The sequence below is a fragment of the Perissodus microlepis genome, chromosome 23 (genome assembly GCF_051167445.1).
Source record: "Perissodus microlepis isolate ML-2025 ecotype Zambia chromosome 23, ASM5116744v1, whole genome shotgun sequence".
Lineage (NCBI taxonomy): Eukaryota > Metazoa > Chordata > Actinopteri > Cichliformes > Cichlidae > Perissodus > Perissodus microlepis.
In genome coordinates, this window is record NC_140482.1 from 39,259,399 (window position 1) to 39,286,144 (window position 26,746).

General features: G+C 40.1%; 1 protein-coding gene across 3 annotated transcripts in view; it reads left to right on the plus strand.

Annotated features, from left to right (window-relative positions):
* The first annotated feature begins 9,076 nt into the window (after positions 1-9,076).
* Positions 9,077-26,746, plus strand: part of LOC146362133 (guanine nucleotide-binding protein G(q) subunit alpha-like) — a 35,714-nt gene continuing 18,044 nt past the window's right edge. For 2 of the 3 annotated variants that reach the window (XM_084920931.1, XM_084920930.1), the window contains exon 1: positions 9,077-10,340. In XM_084920931.1, coding sequence (XP_084777057.1) covers positions 10,205-10,340 — 136 coding nt within the window. In that variant the 5' untranslated portion in view covers positions 9,077-10,204. The remainder of the gene's footprint in view (positions 10,341-26,746) is intronic. The other variant, XM_084920929.1, reaches the window with a different exon arrangement.

Below are 26,746 nucleotides of genomic sequence, written 5' to 3' on the forward strand. Positions count from 1 at the left end.
ATACCCCACACACTGATATTTTTCTTACTCTATTTATTTTATGTGTATTTATTATAATTTTATTTTTACAGTGTAGTATGGTTTCATGTAATTGAAAGTTGTAAATCTTCTCTATGCAATGTGGATTTAAAAGCCCAGCAAGGGACAAGGGTTTGAAATGAGCAATAGCTATAAACTCTGGCAGCACATCCTTCTCATGCTCCATATAGGAACTATGCTAAACTGCATTGCCCCTTTTAAATATATAAACTGAAATAGAACTTTAGAAAAGCAAGAAGAGGAATGGGCTAACAGTTATAAACAATAAAATTCTTCTTTTTTTTTTAATTCGACATTTTTATTTAAAACTGCAGGAGAACCTTTGAGCTTGTTGTGCAGACGCTATTATTTTGAAAGTACATAACCGGAAGTTGGTTCTTCTTTTTTATGTCTGTTTTGACTGTTTTCAAAGAGTCCGCGGATAAAGTTTCAGCTACCGCAGAGGCTCCACGGCTTCATGTTTCACATGAGCTGGGGGCAATCACTGACTCACAGACATTTACTTTTTACTCATTTATTTTTAATAACCTGATGTTATATTTAAAAAAAAAAAAAGCTTTAGTTTTACACTTCTACATTTCAAAATGATTTAGAGAACTTTTCATTAAAACTATTTAAATTAATTCATTAAAACAACCAAATCCAAGCATTTTCTTTTTATCAGGTTATGAAAAAACCGAGAATATTATTGTGAAAATTTAACATCTTAATTATGACATGTAATAAAATGGTTACAGGTCTAGTACAATACAAAAGCACACACCCAAAGTACTCCAACCGTCAGGAATCCGTGTAAGGCTCAGTGATTCAGTGATTTTTCACCGTGCAAAGGTTTTTCAGAGTAAAGATGAAGAGGGCAGCAGATCTGTCACTCCTCTTCTTGGCTGCTGTTTGGATGTCCAACTTTTGTCTCACCTGGCAGAACCGGTTTGTCCAGCTTTCACGGTTTCATATATTGAGATCACCTGAGCCCCACGTTGCCATGGCAACGAGGTGAGGCGAATATGGGGTCTTTAGTGTATATGTGTGTGCGTGTGTTTTCAATTACAGCAAGTAATTAAAGCTTTAATATATGTAATGCATTTTATTTGCTTCTAATAGGCTGGACTTCTACAGAGGTGTTACTCTGTAAACAAAGCCCTGCCATACTTGTCATCTTTTGTGTGTATTGTGCGGCTGTGTTGTAGCTCTTCTTCTTGACATTTGTGTGTTTATTAAGATGATAATGGTGCAAATATTGTGTTTTGAAGAACGCCTTTCGTAGGCTTTTTCCCCCCTTTTCATTCCCCTTCCTTTATATAATTCTCTAAAATCTTTGCCAACAAAGATGTGTTTAGTGAGAATTTAGGGAGAGAAAAAAAAGGAAAGGAAGACAGAATAGAGGAGCAAGGAACAAGAGAGAGAGAACACAAGAGAAATGAGGAAAGAAAGCGGAAAAGGTAAAGCGGTGGGGAATCATGCGCAAAAAGTGGGCGTTGAATGACAGTAACAGGAAAACAAAACAAAAAAAACCTTCCTCGTGCTTCCCGTTACAGGGATTTAGACATCTGTAGTGTTTACCTGCTGGCAGAGATGGATCCAGATCTCTTAGTACAATGGAACACTTTGTGTAGAACCTGTATTATTTATGTGCTTGCTTGTTTGTTGTACATGCAGCGGCAGTAACACAGACTCTATCCCCATGTCACCGGCTGCTGAGGGAAACACGAGATGATCAATGATTAATCTGACAGCATCTATCAGACAGTGTGACACACCAGAAACAATAGAGCACCGCAGGCAGCTTCTCATCAGGTTAACATCACTCCAAACAGGAGTCTATGCACACAGCGTGGCATATTATTGTTTATGGGGTTAAAAAAAGCTTCTCTTCATTGGTTCCCTATGAAATACAGTGTGAAGTTTTAAATCCATCACTCCACATACAAACTTTTGAATAATTAGGCCCTGTCATATTTTAAAGACCTCATGGTTATCCTAACAGACCACTTTCCTCTCAGACTGCAGGCTTACTTGTGGTATTTGAGGCTTCAACTGTCATCAGACTCCTCTTCTGTAAAACCAGCTCCCAGATTGGATTTAAGAGACAGTCACCCCCTCTACTTTTAAGATTAGGCTTAAAACCTTTTGGTAAAACATATGGTTCGGGCTGGATCAGGTGACCCTGCACCATGCCTCACTTAGGCTGGGATAGGCACAGACTGCTAGGGGACTTCCCATTATGCACACCAATCTCTTCATCTCCACTCCCTTCTATTTGCCACTGCACGTCATTAACTCTTGTCTTCTTCCTTCCATAGTTTGTGTTTCGTCCTTTGTCTTTCTGTGTTCTCCTTTTTTCTCTTCTCTTTCCCTTCACCTCCAGTCAGCTGTGGCAGATGGCCGCCCCTCCCTGAGCCTCGTTCTGCTGGAGGTCTTTTCTTGCTAAAAGGGAGTTTTTCCTCCAAGTGCTGCTCATGGGGGATTTTCTGATTGTTGGGGCTTTCTCTCTAATGTTGTAAAGTCTTTACCTTGCAGTATAAACCACTTCAAGGGGACGCTTGTTGTGATTTAGCGCTATGGAAATAAAGCTGAACTGAATATTTTTTATATTTAATATACTTTATTATTATGTCTTATACTCCCACTTGAACATCATGCAGATTTTTTTTAAGGATGGTGCAAATATACAGGGAGTGCAGAATTATTAGGCAAATGAGTATTTTGTCCACATCATCCTCTTCATGCATGTTGTCTTACTCCAAGCTGTATAGGCTTGAAAGCCTACTACCAATTAAGCATATTAGGTGATGTGCATCTCTGTAATGAGAAGGGGTGTGGTCTAATGACATCAACACCCTATATCAGGTGTGCATAATTATTAGGCAACGTCCTTTCCTTTGGCAAAATGGGTCAAAAGAAGGACTTGACAGGCACAGAAAAGTCAAAAATAGTGAGATATCTTGCAGAGGGATGCAGCAATCTCAAAATTGCAAAGCTTCTGAAGCGTGATCATCGAACAATCAAGCGTTTCATTCAAAATAGTCAACAGGGTCGCAAGAAGCGTGTGGAAAAACCAAGGCGCAAAATAACTGCCCATGAACTGAGAAAAGTCAAGCGTGCAGCTGCCAAGATGCCACTTGCCACCAGTTTGGCCATATTTCAGAGCTGCAACATCACTGGAGTGCCCAAAAGCACAAGCTGTGCAATACTCAGAGACATGGCCAAGGTAAGAAAGGCTGAAAGACGACCACCACTGAACAAGACACACAAGCTGAAACGTCAAGACTGGGCCAAGAAATATCTCAAGACTGATTTTTCTAAGGTTTTATGGACTGATGAAATGAGAGTGAGTCTTGATGGGCCAGATGGATGGGCCCGTGGCTGGATTGGTAAAGGGCAGAGAGCTCCAGTCCGACTCAGACGCCAGCAAGGTGGAGGTGGAGTACTGGTTTGGGCTGGTATCATCAAAGATGAGCTTGTGGGGCCTTTTCGGGTTGAGGATGGAGTCAAGCTCAACTCCCAGTCCTACTGCCAGTTTCTGGAAGACACCTTCTTCAAGCAGTGGTACAGGAAGAAGTCTGCATCCTTCAAGAAAAACATGATTTTCATGCAGGACAATGCTCCATCACACGCGTCCAAGTACTCCACAGCGTGGCTGGCAAGAAAGGGTATAAAAGAAGAAAAACTAATGACATGGCCTCCTTGTTCACCTGATCTGGACCCCATTGAGAACCTGTGGTCCATCATCAAATGTGAGATTTACAAGGAGGGAAAACAGTACACCTCTCTGAACAGTGTCTGGGAGGCTGTGGTTGCTGCTGCACGCAATGTTGATGGTGAACAGATCAAAACACTGACAGAATCCATGGATGGCAGGCTTTTGAGTGTCCTTGCAAAGAAAGGTGGCTATATTGGTCGCTGATTTGTTTTTGTTTTGTTTTTGAATGTCAGAAATGTATATTTGTGAATGTGGAGATGTTATATTGGTTTCACTGGTAAAAATAAATAATTGAAATGGGTATATATTTGTTTTTTGTTAAGTTGCCTAATAATTATGCACAGTAATAGTCACCTGCACACACAGATATCCCCCTAAAATAGCTAAAACTAAAAACAAACTAAAAACTACTTCCAAAAACATTCAGCTTTGATATTAATGAGTTTTTTGGGTTCATTGAGAACATGGTTGTTGTTCAATAATAAAATTATTCCTCAAAAATACAACTTGCCTAATAATTCTGCACTCCCTGTATACTAATTTCTGGGACTACATATTTACTCCTTCAGTCTGCATGCTAAAGTATCCTTGGGCAAGTTACTGAACCCTGAGTTACTCGTGTGTGTGTGTGTGTGTGTGTGTGTGTGTGATTATGTAATAAGACAGTCAGCTGAATAGAAAGGCACTATAGTACCAGACCATTCACCCTCAATAGAGATGAAGCAATGATTTTAAGTTAAATAACCTTAAATGTTATTAGTAAAAGTCGGGAATTTTTTTAAGGTACTATTTGCAAGAGTAATGAAGATAAAGATTTTTTTTCACACTGAGATGAAAAGTATGTGCTGTCCTTATATGCCCCTACCCCTCATACACAATAATAGCCAACCACAAACTGATAATGAAACAGCAAACAGTATTTCACAATAAAATTAATGTCAAATAAATTAAATAACTACGCATTTCCTCATTTAAAAAAAATATTCAGAGTTGACTTAAGTGCCACATAACAGAATGAAAAGCTATAATAATTGCTTTCTTTTCTAATTGAAATATTTGGTTGGTGATTATTTTCTCCTCATTCTTCTGCTCCGTCAGTCAAGTGTGGGACAATGAGAGAGCAATGCCGTGTATAAAGAGAATACAGACTTATGAATCTTTGGCTTTGTGGAATAATGTGATCATCTTGGAAAATTTTTTAATGTGTTTTTTAAAGAACAAACAAACAAACAAAATATACCCAGTACATTACTGGTGAAAATGACCCTGAATTGGTGAACAGCTGTAATTATCTGACTGAGTTCATAGTGAATGAACAGGGTTGGTAGTAATTTCAGTAGGTGGAGGATTTTGGCAGGAGGCACAGCTCATTAAAGATGTGGGCAGTCAGGTCGGGCTGTAATGTCATGAGTCATGTCTGAAGATTTTCCTGATAATACTGGGCATACCGAGTGTGCTGATATGCCACACATTTCATTCTTTAGTCTTAGATCAGAAGATCAGATTTGCCATCTTTCTCGGCACGAAGCTTGCTGTACACAACATGCAATTAGTCACCCAGGTTAAAGATAGTTATTGAATTTTTAAGGGATAGCTTCTCATCTGTAGTCATACCCAATGTCTATGACTCAGATTTCAGTGTCATTGGCCTCTTAATTTATTCTCTCTGTCAAAGTTAGATTAAACCTAACAAGGTCTAAAGAGGTTAAACATGTCGAACCCACAGTCGGAAGAAATGAAAAATACTGCTGCATTATGTGAAATGAGTTTGAAAGTTGTTGACTCTTGCAAATACATCTAATGTCCACAAGATGTCACTTGGCTCTAGAAGATTGTCTGTCAGCTCATTGCTTGTTGCAGCTGAGCGGGTGACGACTCTAAGCAGTGAAGAAGGATTGTTCTTTGTTTCAGTGTGCTCATCCCGGCACACCCAGTATTACCTGAAAGAGAAATAACAAAAATGGCTAAAACAAAGGTGTTTCCCTTTGGGTCTGGGGATACATTTATCAAAGTAAACTTGATTTTCACCTTCCTATTTAATTGACAACAAAACCTCTACATTGTAGACAAGCATAACTGTTCTTCCCCATCTTCATATGAGTATTTCACAAAATTTTGGAGTTGCTTTCCTTTATTAGCCCAGACATCTATTTTAAGATAAAGTTGGAATGAAGATGTTATACACCTGTGGTATATTTAAAAGATTAAATAATTGACTATTATTATTTAAAGTTAGTTTAACTAGAAGTTCATATATATAGATATATATACACATTTCTTTAACATCTGTTTTTTTGTTACAAACTAGGAGAACCGTAAGATCAGCTTTGATCGCTGTGTAGGAAGGCTAGAAATTTTGGAATAGAATCTTTGGAAGGCAGATTAAATTCCAATTATGGTTTCCATATAATAGTATGGATCAAATGCTACCAATATTATAATATATTCAGTATATTATTATATTCATTTAATATCAATTCAACTCTGTTTTATTTGTCTAGCACTGTTTCATACCACTGGGAAGTCCCCCAGCAGCCTGAGCCTGTCCCAGCATAACTAAAGGATGGTTTAGGGTCACCTGATCCAGCCCTAACTGTAAGCTTAGTCAAATACGTTTTATGCTTAATCTTCAAAGCAGAGAGGGCGTCTATGTCTCGAATCCAAACAGGGAGCTGGTTTAATGATGTGATGTGAATACTTCTCCACCTTTACTACAATGAACTGACTCTTTAATTTAAGTTGTGGCATTCTTACTGTTACTTAAGTTTGCTCCATTGTTGGTCTGTATGGAACATATAGATGTGGACAAAATCACACCAGCTAAAACAGTCTGTCACACACTGTGCATGTTGTGTTGTGGAAATGCAAACCTGTGAAACTCACAACGAAGTAAATAATGAGGTTATTTCTGCTACATTGTCCCAGATTTTGTCCCTATTTCATGACTTTTAGAGGAAAATATTGCACATTTCACTCAAATATAGTTCTTTTTCATATGTTTTGTAATTATTAGCAATAACTGAAATTTTGGCAAGTTTATTTGTGATCAGTCGTAACAGCACATATAAGACAACATTAGAATATAACTCTTTAAAATGAGAAAACAAACCTGTGTTTTGACATTTGACTCTTTCATAACATTAGTTTTGTTTACTTGCTTTAATTTTGACAAAATATTGTCACCATTTTTTGTAAGACCTTGAGTATTTTTTTTTTAATCTCTCACACTCATAAACTCAAGTACAAAACTTAACACGTTAATAACCGTTCTAAGAGGCAAGTATACCGACAGTGAGTCAGGGGTTTGAAAAGCAAAGTGAATATGTGATTATGAATAGATTCCCACAGCTGGTATTTGATGACTCAGAGTCAATTTGTTCTGTTAATTTGTATGTGACGTGCAAGTTGCTGAACTTGGCCTTGTACATGTGTCACTTTCTTAAGTATATGTGAAACTTTGTTTTATAATTCCTGTATGACTTGTTTGTTTCCTTTGTTTGTTGACATGATAGTACATGCAGCTGATTTTGCAAACAGGATGGAAATGGCTGGTAAACATGCACTTTAAGAAGGGGGAGGAGCATAGGGTAATCTATGAGAGGGGAGGGGGGTACAGTCTGACAGAGCAAGGAGACTGAAAGGTGGTGGCAGGAGAGAATGTAGCTCAGCAGCTTTAGATGGTAATCTGCAGGATGACTTTGGATGTCAAGAAGAGGAAGCGTGTGCAGAGAGAGGGAAGGATTAAATGGTGGAAGTTGAACAATTAACAATATTCAGAGTTCAGTGAAGAGTTGAGACAAGCTGTGAGTGGGATGGAAGAGTCACTAGATGTTTGGGAAAGTACAGCTGTGGTGCTGCAGGAAAGTGCCAATAAGGGGTTTGCTGTATCCTCTGGACAGAGGAAAGGGGACAAGGAGACTTGGCGGTAGAATGAGGAAGTACAGGAAGGCATTCAAAGCAAGTTTAGTCCAGATACCTGTGCAGGCGTGGAGATGTTTTATTTAACTTGGATTTCATTTACAGATAGTCCCATTGTCTCCTTTACAAGAGAGACCTGTTTCGTATAAGTGTAATAAAATCAAAACGATAAAATAGTGAATAAATTTCCAAGTCATTAAAAACAAGAAAAAGTTTCAAATGACAGTTTCACAAAATCGTTTATACGTCCTTTTGAAGCCTATGAGCGAAATGAGTCACGTCAGAAGGAGCTGCACTGTGTCTTGTTTGCAATGTGATGGACAGGTTGAAAGATGGAGTCAGGCAGGAGTTTTTGTGGACTATGATGTTTGCAAATGGAATAATGATCTGTAATGACAGTAGGCAGAAGGTGGAAGAGATGCTGGAAAGGTGGAGGTATGCTCTGGAGAAAAGACGAATGAAAGTCAGGATAAGCAAGACAGAATACATGGGCGCAAATGAGAGGGAGTCAGGTGGAAAGGTGAGCGTGCAGAGAAGGTAAATGAGTTTTAATACCTGGTGTCAACCATTTAAAGCAACAAACAGTGCAGAAAGGACATGAAGAGAGTGCAGGAAGGGTGGCAAAGGTGGAGATGAGTGTCAGGGGTGATTTGTGACAGAGGGATGGCAGGATGGCTAAAAGGGAAGACAAAGTTAGAGAGAAATGTGCAGAGGAAAGATGGTGGATATACTGGATAATAATACTGAGTATGGAGCTGTAATGCAGGAGGAAAAGATGAAGACCACAGTGAAGATTCCTGGATCTAATGAAGTAGGGCATGCAGAGGGTTGGTGTGACAGCAGAGGATGCCAGGGATAGGGTGGAGGAAGTGGCAAGTCTTGCATTCAATATCACACAAATGTTAAACTTCAAATATCAGATAAATGAGATATTATAAAGTTTCAAGCTGGGAAAGGGGGTTGTTATACAGAATGTGAGTGGCATATATTACATCTTATTGGGTAGGTAGTAGTACTAATGAAAAGTGCTTTAGAACGAAAGGAGAAGGAAGGAAGGAGAAGTAGCTCATCTCAAAACTGCACAGCACTCAGTTACTGCACTTAAGTAAATAGAAGGCCGCTTAGTTTATTTCCACTGCCTGCAGCTCGCTGTTTGAGTAGTCTCGGAAATGACCTGGTGAAACTCTTGTAGTTGACTGCACAACACAGACAGGCTGTATGTGAGTGCGCTGCTCTTTGACGGGAGATGGGCGTTGCCCATCCAGTCAAATGTCAGTCGCTTCCTCCGACACGCCTCCAAAGAGGATGACTTTTTCCTCTCAAGCAAACTTGGGAAGTTAAGCGTGCTGGAAAGACCCGCCTGAAACACCCACACGCCTCGTGTTGATTCGCTCTTCTTCTTATCAATCACTTATATCCCAAGTGACGAAATCGACAGCGCCACACCGGAGCTGAGGAGTGGGTGATGAGGAGCGATCAGCACCACCAGGAAAAGGAAAAAAAAATACCAGGAGCGATAAAATGCACGGAGGACAAGGGTCAATTTGACTGCCAGTAAGACGTTTTGGCGCTTTGGGGAGGGGGGTTTGGTGTTGGCGAGTTTATTTTGGGGAACGCTAGGTTAATGCAGTCAGGATTCTCTGTCAGTAGGAGTTGGCTGTTTTTTGGGCTGCAATTCCAGGGAAGGCTCTCTGAGCTAACCTAGCTAGCTAACAATTAGCCTTCCCATTTAGCCCCCTATCCTGGTTACTTGGTCCCTCCGCCTGCGAGACATACCTGCTCTGAGCGCGCACTTTCTCTCATCGGCACAGGTGCATGCGGTTCGTGGAGGACTCGAGGCAGTAAACCAACCTTTCTGGATGGACAGACTGGGGCTCGTTGTCACTGCGCGGGCGTAACTTGGAGCGCTGATTTCGGGGCGGCTAGGCTTGCACTCGGCCGGGCAGCCAGCAGAGGGGATTGGACAAATGTGGTGGCCGCGCCAGGCAGTTGTGTCCCGCTGTGTGTGGGACCGAAGTTAGTAGTTTAGTATAAGAAAAATATGTCTATATATTTTTAAATTGACTAGGCTAAGCAAGAAAACAAAGTGCGCTGAAGATAAATTCAACCTGTTAGCTTGGTTATAACGTTAGCAGCGTTTAGCTTTCAGGCTAGTTAACAAACTAATACCGGTCCATGAAATCAAAATGGTTATTCGCACCCTCGGTAGTTCCTCGGGATATTTGCAGATATGTTTCGTTTCTTTTTTTCTGATGAGCTCACAGTCACTGTAGCCTGAGGTTTTACTGGAGACTTTGACTAACGTTAAGCTGTCAAATATTTAACACTTGACAGCAGCTTTGCCATCAACAAGGGAGGCCAGAGTCTGCACCAAGCAACGAGACTATCGAGCTCCATTATCAGTGTCTGGATATAACCTGTTGGGATCGGACTGTTGTGCACACAGGAGGCCTTCTTCTTCTTTTTTTTTTTATCTGGTACTTTGTGTGAGGTGTAAGCCCGACACCTCTCCTCAAACGGGCTTTCTTCCCCCCCGCTCATGCGGTGATGACTTTAGACTCCATGATGGCTTGTTGCCTGAGTGAGGAGGCGAAGGAGTCCAAACGAATCAACGCTGAGATCGAGAAGCAGCTCCGACGAGACAAGAGAGATGCGAGAAGGGAGCTGAAGCTGCTCCTGCTGGGTAAGTCTGCAGGTTCCTCACTGTCTCACACTGCTTTGCTTCGGGATGCACCCACACCACACACAAACCATCTGGCTCGAAAAACCACTGGTGTGATTGTGTTGTTTTACAGCTTTCGCATGCAAAACTACACCCACGATTGCTCGAGCTAAATTGCTCCGATCACCACAGGATTTGCGTGTGATGTGATATGCAAAGCAAAATGCACTCGTGTGGTTCAGGTTGTGTTTTCAGTCTAACGGTGGAATAGCTGGAAGCAGCCACTCACCCAGGAATTCAAACCAGCGACTGAATTAAAATCCGCAGTCTGTAATCTTTACTGTGTTTCTTCAAAGCTTCCGTAGTCTTGCATCTTTGGCCACAAGGATTCATGAGAAACATCTCCCCTGCTGATTTTCTTTTTGTTAGAAGACCACCCATAAGACAGCAGAGGGAGGAGACTGGCCAAGGTCGGTGGAATTAAGCAGTTCTGGGTTGTAGATGATGGAGGAGGTTATTTGAGAATTAAATCTTGCCAGCGAGCTTCTCTCTTGCTCTTCACACAGACTCTTGAAAGTGAATGGTCAGTATTACTTGAACTACAGTCAGGAACTGGAACGCTTCCACTACTAAATATTTTGTCCCTGAGTAGATTCTGCCTGTTCCTGTGCACACACACCTCGGAGTGAAGTGTGGCTTCAGTGATGAGCAAGGGCTGCATTTTAATTAAGTCTAGAAAAGGCCTGCACTGAGGTGGCTTGCTGTGGGAAATGAGTCCTCTCCAGAGAGCTGGAAATGCTATTCAGGTGTGTGTCTGTGTGCGTTAAAGGTAGATTAGCAGAGCCATTATGCCTTTGAATGCCATTTGGTGTTTGTCTTGCGTTGTAACCTGAAATAGTTTAAGTAAACTTCACAGTAAGTCGCACAAATTCATTGACATGCCAGAGGATATTTGAGAGACTGTGTAGTTTGTCACAGGTGACTGAATCCTGACTTCCTGATGCTAAAGGTGTTCTCACAAACTGCTGCATCAGCATCTAACACTAAAAATAAGCGGATTAAAAAGTAACTGTTTTCTTGTGGTATCAAAAATGACTAGATTGTAAGAAAGATCGTGTGTAATGTATACAGTTTAAAATAATTTTTTTGTTAATCAAATGTTCTTGTAGAGAACTATTCTGAGTGCCTTTTTTCTTTTTAATGCTCCCAAAAATGTCAAGTTTCTAACCTTGGATGAGATTTCCAAGTTCTAAAAAGGACATGGCAAAATGCCTATCTATAATAATCAAATACTGAGATGCAGCCCTACTAGAACCAACAATTGTTTTTTCTTTTCTCCTCCTCTCTTTATATTCGGATGCTAAAAACTGATACCTGTGTCACTCTGATCTACTGGAGTCGATGCTTCATGGTAACCAGAAGTAAATGGGGGTTGGGAGGAAGGAAAACCAGAAAATGGTGAAAAAGAGCTAATTAAAGGATTATTATTGTGTATTGCACAGACATCATGAAATTTCATAGATGCTTGTCTTCCAGTATAAAGACTGCATAAATCCCTCACCTCCCAGTGTAATAAGCTCAACTGAAACAAAATGGCAATGTTGTAATTGGGTATCTACTCAAAAATATATATATTTTTGTACAAGATGGTCAGAAATAATTGTATGAAATAAGTGTGGTGATTTCTGTTAATTAGGGTAACACGGACTCATTGCCTTCTACTGTATGCAGCCTGATCGTGCTCGCTGTTATAAAGGCCCTCTCAGAACAAGAAATGGCCTGTTTACTTAAGCCTATGTGAAAAAGACCCAAGCGCTATCTAGCTACAGCGTTGGTTTTAGCTCCGTCTGGTTGTCTGTCTTCATGTGGAGCCTATTATGGACCTCTTTTATCCCTTTTATAGATTGTCATGCTTAGTGTAGCTTTTTTATTATGTTTTTGACTGCATGTATAATAGCCCTTAGATCTTTTATCTCCACTGGCTTGTAACCTCTTAGATTTGCTGTTAGATTTGGGATTTTTGTGACTTATAAGAAGGAAGAAAGTGACACTTGGAATTTGCTTGCTTGTGCTGCTGGTAGACTGGTTTTGCTCGAACGTTTGTGCCAAATTGAATATGAAGCTCAAAAGTAGTTACTTGTACAGTATGCTTATAGTTCTCCTAAGTTGGGTTTGATATAGCGGTAAAATGGCTGTTGCCTTTTAGTGTTGCTGTTTTATTGAAAGGCAATTATTCCAGCTGTTTATCAGCAACAGGCCTGATTTCTTCTGTAAGTACACGGTGTAAAAGTCAGGGTCAGAGGAGTGCTCGCTGCCCGCTCTGTAGCTAATGAAAGTCACAAGTAATTAATTGTGTACAGTTTGTTTGCTCTCCTTACTGAATACAGAGTTTTAGTAGAAATGCTTGTGATAATTATAAGTGATATACAGGCTGTGATTAATTGGCTTCCCGAACAATGACGAAGCTTTGACAGATATTGGTAATAGGGTGGATAATTTTCCTTTCATTTTAAATTTGAAAGTAAATGTGAAGGTGCGTTCAGAAATATAACAATAAATCATGAGCAGAGAGTTGCGTTGTGATGGGTTAAGTAACAGTGTCCTTTAGCAGTGAACATAAGAAAAGGCAGTTTATGATATGCATCACTGCAGTGTGCAAACAATAACTGGAGACATTCAGGCATTTATGTTGATCGACTGTTGACTCAAGGTTAAATGAGTCATGTGACTGAAAAACTTACCTGTAAACCTACCTGTTCTCTCATGCAATACTGCTCATATTGTGCAAACGTCTTTAAAACGGTCAAAACTGCTTGCATCCGTTTTTGTTCGTGTTTAAGAAATAGAAAACCAAACTATATCGTTCAAAACTGGGGACGTGTACATACTGCTGAAGTGTTTTTGTAATGGTCTTACACACTTGGTAGCCTGCTTAATATAAGCCCAGGGGTTTATTTAATTTTTTATATGACAAAAGAAGCAACCATCAGTTTAGTTAATGTATGTCAGCAGTAGGGCTGCCACAAACGATTATTTTGATAGTCGACTAGTCACCGATTATTTTTGCGATTAATCGACTAATCACATCATGCATCCATTGGATGTACAGCTTATTGCACCAGCAGCATCTGCTCTTATATAACCATCATTAGCTTACAGCTTTAAGTGTTTAAGGTATGTGCTAACTAAAAATAAAGACAAGATGATAGTTTATTAAATTTTAATGAAATCTGCAGATTGTTTCGGTGAAGTTTAATAAACTCCTTGCTATCTAAAATATAACAGGACACCGGAGTATATTCTCCAGCATCTCACACTTCTGATAATCAGCTGTCTGCTTGACGTTTATTCAGCTGTGTAAAAACTATAACTTTGATCTCAGCCAAACCGATTTACTCAGGAACAAATAAAATACTAAAAAAAGCCAAACAATAACATTTTTAAGTTATCCAAGTGACTTATACATCATGTTTAACCTGAGTAGCGAAAGACGGCGGTGGGTTTGAAAACGATTTGCCGGGAGTCCGGTGTTCTCACGGGCTCTAGTGAGCCTTGCCCCCGGCTCGCTATCGAGCTAGTGGGTAACAGACGTCTCCGAAAACGTCAAAGCGCTTTTGAAAATATGTGGTATCTTGATAAACTGAGCAGATATTTGAGGTTTACACAGCTACATTCTCGCTTGAAAATATGTTAAATGTTTATTTTGTGACCCAGAAAGAATAATAAGAGTAACATTAAAACTAATTAGCTGCCGCCATTGTTGGAAACTGAGCTGGGCTGCGCTATGAATTCTGGGACAGAGCTGCTACTACTTCTTCTTCGGGGTTTAACGGCAGCTGGCATCCTTGTACATGCAGTGCTGCCATCTTCTGTTTCAGTGCGTTATTACACTCTTAAATCCTACTACTTATTCCTGCGTCTTTTGGGATCTTACAAAGCTTCAAACGACGCGTCGACTATTAAATCAGTCGTCGACGACTTTGATAGTCGACATAATCGTGACTAGTCAACTAATCGTGGCAGCCCTAGTCAGCAGCCGACTCTGCTGTCCTTGAAAGAGTTAGAACTATACGGAAGCCACAGAGATAAAATTCTGCATGTGGGAAATAAACGCATGTTTTTTGTTTGGCGCTCCCATAACTTCTCATTCATCTATGTAGAACTGCTGTTTTGTCTTACTGCACAGTTGTAATATATAAATAGTGCTACAGGAATAAAGTACAACAGTAAATTGTACTAAACTAAACTTCTTTTATTGCTCCTAATTATCCTTTAACACCCCTGGAGTCAAAAGTTTGCTTATCTCTAAAATAAATCCTACGTGTTTAACTTTAAACAGACCTCTTTGAAATATTTTGATAAGTTGGTTTCTGACTTCCTGGGGTTAAAATGTCTTTTACTGATGGACTTTGTGGTGATGGGTTTTTATAGTGACTGTTGGCTTAGGCAGCAATAATTATTACAATTGTTTTGATCGATATTGTGATCTTGAATATTAAACATTATGGGGCTGAGTATTCATACACCTATAGATGAGGCAGTTTTTGAAGTTTTCATAGGGTATTCTTTATTACTTTAAATCTAATTCAGAGGGAAGGCAAATTAATAAAGTGTTGGCCATTGTATGGGACACTGGGTCATCCTGTAGAGAGCTGATTCATAATTAGGACTTGCAAGTCCTGCAAAGAAATGGTGACCTGCTCTTAGCCTGCATCCTAAACTGTGGGAAGTCTGCACATGTGGATGTGGGCAAAAAGAAGCCCAGGCAGCACTGAACTTGCATGCCTTGGCCATACTTTCAGAGTAGCCACAGGGCAAGCAGCACCACCATGATCCAACTGCTGCTCACTGCAGAAAGTAACCGCGTGAGAAATCCCAAGCGATTGTCAGACCAAAGCGGCTGCAGACATATTAGTTAGTGGTCATGCTATCAGCTCACCTACTGAAAGCCTGTTTTCTTCCTTTAGATGGCTCGTGTTCACTAAGGGCTTCCTTTTAATCACGTTGGCTCAAGTTGCATAAACGGCAAGTGAGCTTGAACTTTTCGGGAAAGGTGAAAATGCGCTGCTGCAAAGAAAATGAATGTACTTCATTTAGAAAACAAGAAAACAGTGCTTATTAGCAGAAGTGCAAAAAAGTATCCTTATCATTTTAATTTTCATTGCTATTAAAATGCAATCAATCAAGCCCTGCCGTCGGCTATGTGAAGTTCTTATGACTGCTTTGGCAACAATGGCAAACGTATTTTGAACCATTCCTCTTGTTTTGTCACTATCCCAGCTATGTTTGCTCTGCATCTCTCCTGCAAACACTATTCAGAGTAAGATGACAAGCTACCACATTTCTAGTATTGGTAGACCCTGCAGTAAAACGCTCAGCTCATTGGTTAGTCCTTAACGGCTTGTGGCTGTTGTTTGGTGTTGAGATCGTATTCAGTGAAACCTGGATAATAAAGCACATTTTGTACGCTCAAACGCTAAGGCCCCGAAGCAATGCAGGATACTCACCTGAACACTTACCTGAAATGGGATTCAGGACACTTTATGTATGCATGTATGCACATACACTGAACACACACTTCATCTGTCAATGCACGCACTGCACAAACAGGTTGGTAGTATCTGGGTTAATGAGTATTTGTTTTTTGGCAACACCCAAGGATGTTTCATGTATACAGCCTACCTACGCCTATTATGGTTTCTCTTAGTAAGGCTTACAGTAAGCCAAGCAGATAAGCCCTGTGTTAGCCATATTTATTTGTATCCCTGTTAGCTGCTGCCAAGGTAACGGCTGGCATGGCTGGGTTTGGTAGAAATAACAAAACTGCAGACAGTACAGATGAACAACCCACACACAGGATAAAATGACCCAAAAGAGAGATCTGTGTGTTTATACAGTTGTGGGCCATGGTAGAGGATGCCCTCTGGTTTATCAGCTATAGTCAAAGCCATAATAGCATTGCTGAAGGCAGTGTTTCTTTCCTGGATTCTCAAATACTGCAAATGTATGTCTAGCAGTACTGAATGGTGGTTAAGTCATCCATATCAGCTTAATTTCTGGAAATGTAGCATAACAGTATCAACTACCAGTCATTCTTTTGTTTGTTTTTAACATTCACCCACCTAGAATTTGGATCTACTTACAGTTCACTTGCACTTGGCAGTCAGCTGTGATAAAACCAGTTTCCCTGACAGCATGTCACAGCTGTTAGCAGGATATAGACAGTTGTTACAGCGAGGACTTGTATGTGGAGCTGAGTATTCAGATACTCGTAGTGGTTAATCAGTTTTGAGTTTGTCTTTGAATTGTGGAAATGTAAACAGCAGTGGTCACACTGCAGTTCACCTCATTTTTATCAACTTTGAATTAAGATGAAAGTAAATGATTTTGGTTGCAACTTACTCTTTTAATTTTTGATGAATTTGCAGTGCTTTTCTTAATTCACTGCTGAGACAATGAAATGTTAAGAAATGTACTTTTGGCCGACTATAAGGGCATTAATTTGGGTTTGTTTTTTGTTTTTAATAAAAACCAAAAGTTCTAAACCCCAACTATCTTTTCCAAGTTTTACATTGCCATTTTTACTTGGTGCATGTGTGCATTAGCATTTTGATCAAAATGCTGAGCTTGGCCAAGTGTCTCTTTGCTCATCTCATTATCACATTGTCAGATTATTATCTTCTCTGTTGTCATAAAGGGAGAACGTATTAGGAAACCAAAGCTCCTGATACTGGTTGATCTACATTCCCACCCTCAACTATGGTGTTGAGTTGTAGGTAGCTCCATTATGTGGGAGTAACTTGAAGTATAGCCTCTACTGATCTGCACTGAAGGGATGCAGTGAAATCTCATATCCCGATTTTAGACATTTATCGTTCTGACAACGATATATATCACAAAAATTTTACGTTCTCAGTAAATTCTGTGAATCTCGGGCAACTTGACTTGCGTGAAGTGTTTTCAGCTGGGTGTCGTGTACCTGGAGTCAAGTGTTTTGACCGTTGCGTGAAACTATACAGTTTTAGACATAAGTTGTAATGGCTGCCATTTTCTTATTACACGGCGTGCTGCGGGGAAAAGCCTGTTCTAACGTTTGAGTCTAAGGTTTATTTGTTTCTAGCACCTGACGGCTCTCTTTTGCTTCTCATCCGTAAACTCCCCCCATACTCTTTCACGTGAGTCTTGCGCAGGTGGCAGAAGAGGTTTGTCGTGTTTGAGTCTGAGGTGGGGACCGGTTTCCTGCATAATTAGCATAGTACAGTTTTCTGGTCCGTGTCAGACTTTTCATAACCAACCATGTCCATGCTAGCCCCTCGTTTAGAAATAAGGTCCTCGATTTTCTTTGACTGGTCCTTCTGTTTGTCATCATTTCAGTTTATTTTGAAAAATCTCAACAGGATCTTCAGCTTTATTTTGAAAGGTTTATGTGGAAAATAAACAAGCGGACGGCAGAGTCACATGCTGGGTTTACCGTCGCTGTTTCTAACGACAACACGTAAAAACAGTCGCTTGTCCATCTGATATCACTCCTTATTTGCTTGGACTAGTTCCTCACACTCTGGACTCTTGACTCAGTTCGGCCATGGTTCCCCCGCTGCTCTGTACAGTCAGCAACCCTCCCAGTTTTCCATTTGATCACAGTCTGCGCTGCCACAGTTCGATATTCCATCCGTGACTATAGTCTGCCGACCGCTGCGTTAATGATAACTGGTGGCTAATGTAGCCAATGGGTCATTGGTAACTATTAGCAATTACCCATTGCTAACTATGTGTGTTGGCCAGGTTAACATTTATAAACTGTTTATTACTTCAATGTTGTTGAAAAAAGAACTTTAAGGGGAATTTTAAGAGATCAGTAAAGTAGTGTTCATTGTGATGAACATTGAGTGTTTTGGTTGTTGGTGAGAGGAAGGGCTGTGTGTCTGTCTGCCATGGTACCGTGTAGTGGTGCAACGGATCACAGTTGACCCGTAATCCAAACCGATCCCACTCCACGGTTTGGCACGCACGTGATCCGAAGATTGGAAAAAGAAGGAAAAAAGTATGTGTATGGTGCGCGTGGTAGGTCTGTCAAGCGATAGTTATGGTCGGCGCTAGCGATCCAAGTGGAGGAGCAGAGGAGTTTGCGGCATTTAAGCAGCCCTTTGCTGCCCAATCTGACCGGGCTAAAGCTGTTACAAAAGCTACTGGGGTGTTTAGCTGCAGACGGGAGGCCGTATTTCCTTGTGCAAAACAAGGGGTTTAAACTATGATGAACGTGCTTGAGTCACGCTATGGTATCTCGTTGCGCGTCCACTTCAGTGACAAGATCGTTCCAAGCATATATGAGCAGGAAAAGTTTAAAGTTATGGCTGAACTGTCCCAGGCATCTTTTGTTGCCCAACTACAAACGGGTGGACCTCCAGGTCAACGGAAAGCTGCGTGACCGTGACCGCTCATTATATCACAGCGGAGTGGTAGATACAAAGCCCTGTACTGCCCTATATTGCACCTTAATTTGTTTTTATATAATTGGGTAGAATGAGTCTTGAGTTGAATGTTTTTAATAGGCAAAAAATACTTAAAGTTGTCTTTTTTTTTTTCTTTTTTGCTGATCCGAAAATTGATCCGATCCGAACTGTTAGATTTTTGATCCGTTGCACCACTAGTACCGTATAAAATTATGTGCCACCTGGCAAAGAGAGCACTGTTTGTATCACTATTGTTGAAAATTTTAGTATTAATATCTTAGGGTTTTTTCCTTTCGGCAACTCTACCCAGGACACACTGGAGAGATTGTGTCTTTGTGAAAACTGGATGCAGTCCAGTAGATGAGGTTAAATGTGAGGTTAAATCCAAACTTGAGAGCCATTTAAACCATTGATCACATTATGCTTTAATCAAATTGTATTTCAAATTTTGCTTGAATCTTCCGTACTTTGCGTTAGGGCAGGGCCATATTATACAGTTCACGGTAATACCGGTATAATGTTAGGCAATGATAAGAAAATGAAATATTGCGATAGAATATGGGTAAAACGCGCATGCGCAGTGCCTTTGTTTTCATACGCACATGGCGGAAAAAGCATGGCGGTGACGGAGAATGAGGAGGGCGAAAGCGGATTGTTGAATGAAGCGCAGGAGCCTCGCGGAGTGATACGTACTGTGCTTCAACATAATATTACCGCATTTTGTGTGTATAACCTTAAGTTTTGTGGATATTATACATGGTTATGATCAGGATATGTTGGCCAATTTCCACTGGAAATACCTTTTTACCATTTGCACTGTAAAATTTTTATATAGCTTGAATGCACATGAAAAACAGCTGCTTGCTTAAGTGAAAATACATTTGTTTGTTTTTTTTTTTGTTTTTTTTTGCACTAATAAAGTTTGTGGAGTTGTAAAGTATTTTGTCTTGCGTCAATTATATCGTTATCGCAAATTTTCAAATATCGTGATAAATATTTTTGCCCATATTGCCCTGCCCTACTTTGCATACATAATTTCCGATTTGTTTGCTGAGTGTTGTCAACATTAAAGTGGTTGCACATTGCTCCGGTCAAATGGCTATGCTCCAGTTTACTTGGACACAACAAAATACAGGAGAGAACTGCAGATTTCCATCGCTGTCACTGGACGATCTTATTTAGATCTTGCCATCATAGAAGTAAGGAGGAGTGCTCCCATCTGCTGGGAGAACACTGCTAAGATTTGGCTGTGTAATATCATAGACCCAACCTGGCCCTCTGCTTAGTAAAATTTGAATAATTACTTTAACAAGCATTTCTAGGCTGGACCTTTTGGTAAGCAGCGTCTGTAGTCCGTCACAGACGACCATAATAGACCCAATGATCCATGTGTTCTGTTGTAAAAGGATTTATTAGTCCACTTTATGTCATGAGTGCTGCTATGCCTGTACTTCATCAGCCATCCTGCTTAGCTTTTTTCCAGATGTGTACATATGCAGTCCTAAGCTCTTGTACCTGGTAGAAGGAAGCTTGAGTTTCACAGTGGAGTTCAAAAGCACAACAGGTAGGTGTTTGTAGTTCTGCACTGTTTGTCTGGCAGCTTTGTTAGTTTAGCAAACTGATGTTGGCACACCCAGAGTTTCGGCAGTTATGTGGCATTCAGGCCTGTGAAAGACCGCCCAGTCCTTCTGGCACCGCCTACCTGCCTTATAGAGCCATTAAATTATGTCAGACGCATGGCAATCAAAATATTGATCATTTTCAATAGATCGCATCATTGTTGGGCACGGTTATGAATGGTTTGTATTTCATGAGCAGCTGTGGCACTTACACAAAGAACTACTTTCAGTTTGCTGACGTTCTTGAGAAATCACTAGAATTAAGTAAATATCTGTAGGTAGCACTTTCTACATAACTACCTCCTTGTTCCTTTCGGTATTTATGCACACATGTAATGTTTGTGCAGCTACTTAAAAAGACAAGCTTTTTTTTTTTTTTTGCATGTTTACACAGCAACAAATTTGCTGTAGACAAGTTCCTGACAAAGTCTTGGCCTAGGAAGAAGGAAGTGAAGTTGAAGACGAATCACAATTACTTGAGTGATTGTGAACTACGAAACCTTTGTCTAGTGAGAAATGCTGCTCTTCCAGTACAACAAGTGTTTTGATTAAATGGGAACCAAAATAGGCAGAATGATTAAATTGACATGCAAGTCCTTTAGAAGGAAAAGTATGCCAGGAATTTTCTCAAAACTGGAATAGAGATCCTGTGCTTGCTGCCCCTCTCCTTTTCTGTCTCTTTCTCATTCTTTCTCTCAGCGAAGATCTTGATGTGCTTTTACAGTCCACTTGTTTTATGCAGACACATTTCAACCCTACAAACTGAGGACGGGAGACTCTGGTTCCCTTTCCCCTTACCCATTCCTTCCAGTCAGCCTCTTATTTGGAAGGCATGTGAAAAATGACAGTCACTGGAACAGTCTTTGAAGTACACATGTAGCTGTAAATGTATTAGCAGTTGGTTAGAGGAATGGCCTGGCAGGTGTCTGGTATGTGGTGCCCACAAGTCTGTCTGCATTTTTAACTAGGGCATGGTGGATTTATTTATTTTTCCTTTTTTTTTTTTTTTTTTTTTTAAAGTGTAAGGAAAATTAAGGTTGCTTCTTCTTCTTCTTTTCTGTGGTTAATGAGATGTGACACACCAGAGGCAGAACACATGCATGCTTACATTGCTTTTTGTTTGTATTGTTAGTGGAAGCAAACAACTGGTTTCTGAGTTCTAGATGTGCAAAACTCCAGGTGCACTGCTGTCACTCACTGTGCAATGCTGCTGTCTAAAACTACAGAGCCACTAACTAATGGTATTGAAATGTCAGTATCGGTTTGATTTGGACTGGAGCTAAAATCAGTTCTGGACTGGACACGAGCAGCATCATCATGAACTTCAGATAATTCCTTATTTATCTTGTACTGATCCTTGGTGCAGCGCCTCAGTTTATCCATTGTTTGAAATGAACCATTTTAGCTATGGCAACTCGGATACTGTAGTGACACCTTAAGTCAGCCGGCTAAAGTTGGGTAAATGGTATTTTATTGTGTAAATTGTGAATCAGCTCGTGTTTCAGTTAAACTTATACTTGTAGCAATGTATTCTCAAGATGTAAAAATGATTTGGTACATTTTATTTATTGCTACCACAACTCAAGAATCATTATAATTAAGCAAGTTAATTAAGAAAGGATTAGCAGCCTTGTCTTCGGAGTATTTTATGTGCACCTGCAAAGGCAATGCACCTGTTCACTTTAGGATCTACTGTACTCTCCCTTTAATGGTCTACCTAACTGCATTCAATCAGAACAAGTTACAGGGAAACATCTGGATATTTCAGTTGGGAAGTTATATTGGTCAATGTTAGCCATTTGTCAATATATTAGTATTGACATTTATAATGATTGTAGGGCTGCAACTAAAGATTATTTCGATCGTTTCAGTAACTTTTATCTGTTTCCTGTGGGCAAACCTCCTGTTTTAGGCTCGATTCTGCCCACCTGTGAATATTGCCCTGTTTTCTCGGCCCACAGCAAATTACAGTAATTACCCAGGAAGTGTATGAATTTGAAAATATCAAATGTATTTTTAACATTGCTCAATAGGACCGTCAGAATAAAAAATGTAATGTATAAAAATATTAAGTAATATTAGGTAAGTGCTAGAATTGTTTTAAATGAGAAAATAATCTGCAAATAGGAAACTAAAAATGGCTTCTGTCCATGAGTTCAACTAAAGCTCCAAATTAAACCCCAAAGATTTTTATTTATTTATTTTTTTCCCCCAGTCCAAAAATAATAAGTTTATAGATGACTCAGTTCATGAATTCACGATTACAGTGAACATCCTCTGGAGTGAGGCTTGCTCTCATCTTTGAGATGATGCTCCTAGCTTTTGATAACCATGCTAAAGATGCTCACTGTCATGACTTTATCCATTTGAGAGGTGCAAGAGTCTCTTTTCAGGACAAACTCACTGATATGCCTACTAGTTAAACAGAACAAAACGGAATTGGAAACGATGTAGCATTCAGTATATATTAGTCCCACCCAGATTAACTACCTAATATTAACTAGAAGACAGTGTGTAGCTACTTCTGTTTAATGTTTTACTCTCACATTTCAGCTAACGAAACTGAAATGGCGTTAGCTTAGCAGGCATCACCCTGAGACGTTTGACAGGTAAGCTAACATAAACATTACTGTACAAATGCAAACATTAACATTGCTGTTCAAACATTACCGTAGAAACGCAAACATTACTATACTAACATTAACATAAACAAGATATCAATGCGACGCACAAACTCCCTAAGTGACCCATTGAGAATTGATGTCACAACAATAAAATTCTGCGTAATCATAGTCAACATCATCGACTGTGTCGAAGAATCGTTGCAGCCCTAAATGACTCATACATGGAGATTTTTTTTTCATTATTATTTTTTTAGAGTAAAGATGGGATAAACGTCCCTCAGTATATGAGTGATGTTGAATAGTTTGTTCACCAGTGAGTGCTCTGTGCAGCCATGATGTAAGAAACTCTCCTAGTTTGTCCAGATTAAAGCTTGGTGTATGGTTGAAATGTTGTGAATAAAGTTGTGGGTGTTTCAGTCTTCGGTCACGTTAAATGAAGTGTGTCATGTGCTGCCCAACTGAATTGTGTATCTGTTGCTCTGCTTTGCGCTGCCAAGTTCAACTTTGCAAGCACCGATGCACGAGTCAGCCAGTCGAATTTTGTTTTATTCATATTGCTCCAGCATGGCTGCTACCACATTATAAAAAATATCCTGGTAACAGTGTTGGTGTCTGTGCAGTTTAATCTCAAACTGAAGATGATCACTGAGTAATCTGACTGTTTACAGTGTACAGGCATTAAGCTGGCTAATGCTAACTGTTAGTTGTGTTAAATGTAATGAATGAATGTTGTCAGTGTGATGATCGCACCAACAGTGATCCCTGACCACTGTCGAGCATTGAAGCAATATCTGTGTGAATCTTGCCTAAGAGGTATGGGGCAACAAAATACAAATTCTCAAGTAAATATGAGTACTTTTTGCTTTTGTATTTTAATAAATGGTGACCTTAACTAGACTGCCTTTTGACTCTACAGGAGGAAAAAGCCAAAACATGGCTGCACTGGTCAACAGGTTAGGTTCTTAAATTCCTTCAAGGTGAATACGGCCACTTGACAGTTACTCATTCAGTTCCTGTACAGTAACTACAGCCTCCAGCGTTTTAGTCTTTCCCAGCACTGAGCTTAAGTGGATATAGCTTCCTTTTTGATGTGCTCGGAGAAATTTTAAGGAATCATTTACTCTGCACGCACTTGGCACATCTTGTCTTTTTGACTGAATGCAAAGCTGTCAGTTAATGCAAGGTAAAGCCTTGCATTCAACTAAATAAGATGGATCAGTAGCTACTCCACCCCCCACCTCTCTCATGTTCCTTGTGAGTTAATGGTTATTTGGCTAAATGACTAATACCTTGGTTAGAGCATGTTGTTGGCAGAGTGAGATGGTTCTGCTTCAGTTAACGATCAAAAGTGAGTTACTGGGCTTTTCCACTCTGGTTTTGCTGTGTTGGGGGTTTCAAAATTGTTAAAGGTCACCAGTGCATTCATTTCTGCATACAAAACCTTTACTTTTGGACCTTATTAGAATATAGCAAGTCAAATTTTGCAGAAAGCAGAACAGAGGGCAACTTGCAAATACAGAATCTTATAGTCTCTACACAGTTTTCCTGCTGAAGTCTGCTTATCTGTTTAATAACTCAAATTCTAAGGATGCACTGCCTGTAAAAGGACAGATGGGGATCAAGTGTTTTTGTATTTTGTTTCACATTTTGTCATTTAAAAAAGCAACGAAGTCTTCATGAAAAAGTGCATGGGTAGGTCTTTCATAGGGCTGGGCCATATCATACCGTTCACGGTAATACCGGTATAATGTTGGGCAACGATAAGAAATGAAATATGGCGATAGAATATGGGTAAAACGTGCATGCGCAGTGCCTTTTGTTTTCATACGCACATGGTGGAAAAAGCATGGCAGAGAATAAGAAGGGTGAAAGTGGATCGTTGAATGAAACAGATGAACCAGAATTGGCTTGTAAAAATGCTGCAACTTCAGTGGTGTGGAACTGGTTTAGCTTTTGTCCGTCAGATACACAACAAAGCACTATTTTTGGTAGAGCATGCTAGCGGGCCGTCGTTATTACCGTGTTTTTTGGAAAATACGGCGCACTTAATATCAATCCTTTGATTTTTCTGAAAATCGACAGTGCCCCTTATAATCCCGTGTGCCTTATGTTTGAATTCTGGTTGTGTTTACTGACCTCGAAACGATTTTGTCATACACGGCGCTCGAAAATCTGTCAAATGTTTTAGTACGACTTTGCTAAGCTACAAAGCCGCACCGCTTGATGGATTGTCAGAGCATTACGACTATCGTAGGCAGGAGCCTCGCGGAGTGATACGTACTGTGCTTCAACATAATATTACCGTATTGTGTGTGTGTATAACCTCTTTTTAAGTTTTGTGAATATTATACATGGTTATGCTGAGGATATGTCGGCCAATTTCCACTGGAAATGCCTTTTGGTTAAACTGTCAGCGAGGAATTTGCATTTGCACTGTTAAATTTTTATATAACTTTAATGCACATAAAAAAAAAAAAAAAAAACTAAAAAAAAAACAGCTGCTTGTTTAAGTGAAAATACATTGATGGGTTTTTTTGTTTTTGTTTTTTTGCACTAATAAAGTTGTGGAGTTATATTGTTATCGCAAATTTTCAAATGTATAGCGTGATAAATATTTTTGGTCATATCGCCCTGCTCTAGTCTTTCATGTCTTTATCATGTGATCTTTGGGCATTTGGCCAGTGTTAAATTGACAGATCAGTCACAGCCTTCAGTAAAATGGGTACAACCAAATTCTTTGGTCAGTTCAGTGTAATTATAATACAAAATTAAAATATTACAGCTCTACTCTGCCGTGTGTGCGCGCGCGCGTGTGTGTGCGCGCGCGCACACACACACACACTTGACATTCAGCAAGCTGTGGGCTGCTTATGGTCAAATGGGGGAAAATGGATGAAGAAAAAATAAGTTAAACACTAGAAGTGAAGTAGTGTCTCAATGAAGTGAGGCTCGTCTGAATCCAATGTGACTTGACCTCAAATCTGATGTGGTAGTTAAGTGTTACACTGTCTCTATACACTCTGTGTAGCTGGGAAAGTGCCGTCTGAGAGAAATGTATATGGACAGAATTGGTAACGAGGGTGAGCTACGTTAATCCGACATTTTGACTGTGCTTGCTGGCAGAATTCCTTTTCTTTTCTACACTGTCCTCGTGTTTTGAGCCTTGGGCTGTGTCCATTGGTGTGTTATGTTCAGTAAGGCTACTCAACATTTTGGTCATTTTGTCACTGATCTCAGTCGTGCCCGTAACGTGCTGGTGTGTATGGTGGCAGCAGCCCAGACATTAGCACGTGACCTGCTAGCTCTCCCTCATATACTCTGTGCGAGAACCTAACCCAACGTGGCTCCAGCTATAATCCAACCGCACGATTGGTTTGGCACAATGCTACTATTGTCTTTTGGTTTTCATGGTGTCTGTCAAAATATGGATGGTGTGAGTTCTATTGACTCACAGAGTCTCATTTCTAATGAAGTTATTTTGCACCAATTATCTTTTTCATTTTGTTGCCAAGCCCTAGCTGTAAGATTAGAAAAAATGTTTTAAAGTTGCATGTTTGACTGGGCTCTCTGAATACACACTGAAGCCTATCAGCTGCTGTTTTCAGCCATGTATTTAGAGGTCCAGTGTAGGAGTTGCCATGGGAACTAGCATTACCCCTCAGGAGTAGCTCCAGTGAGTGTACAGTTGCTTGTCCGTGAGAAACGCTTCGGCTGGGTTTTCCAGTTAAGCGGGA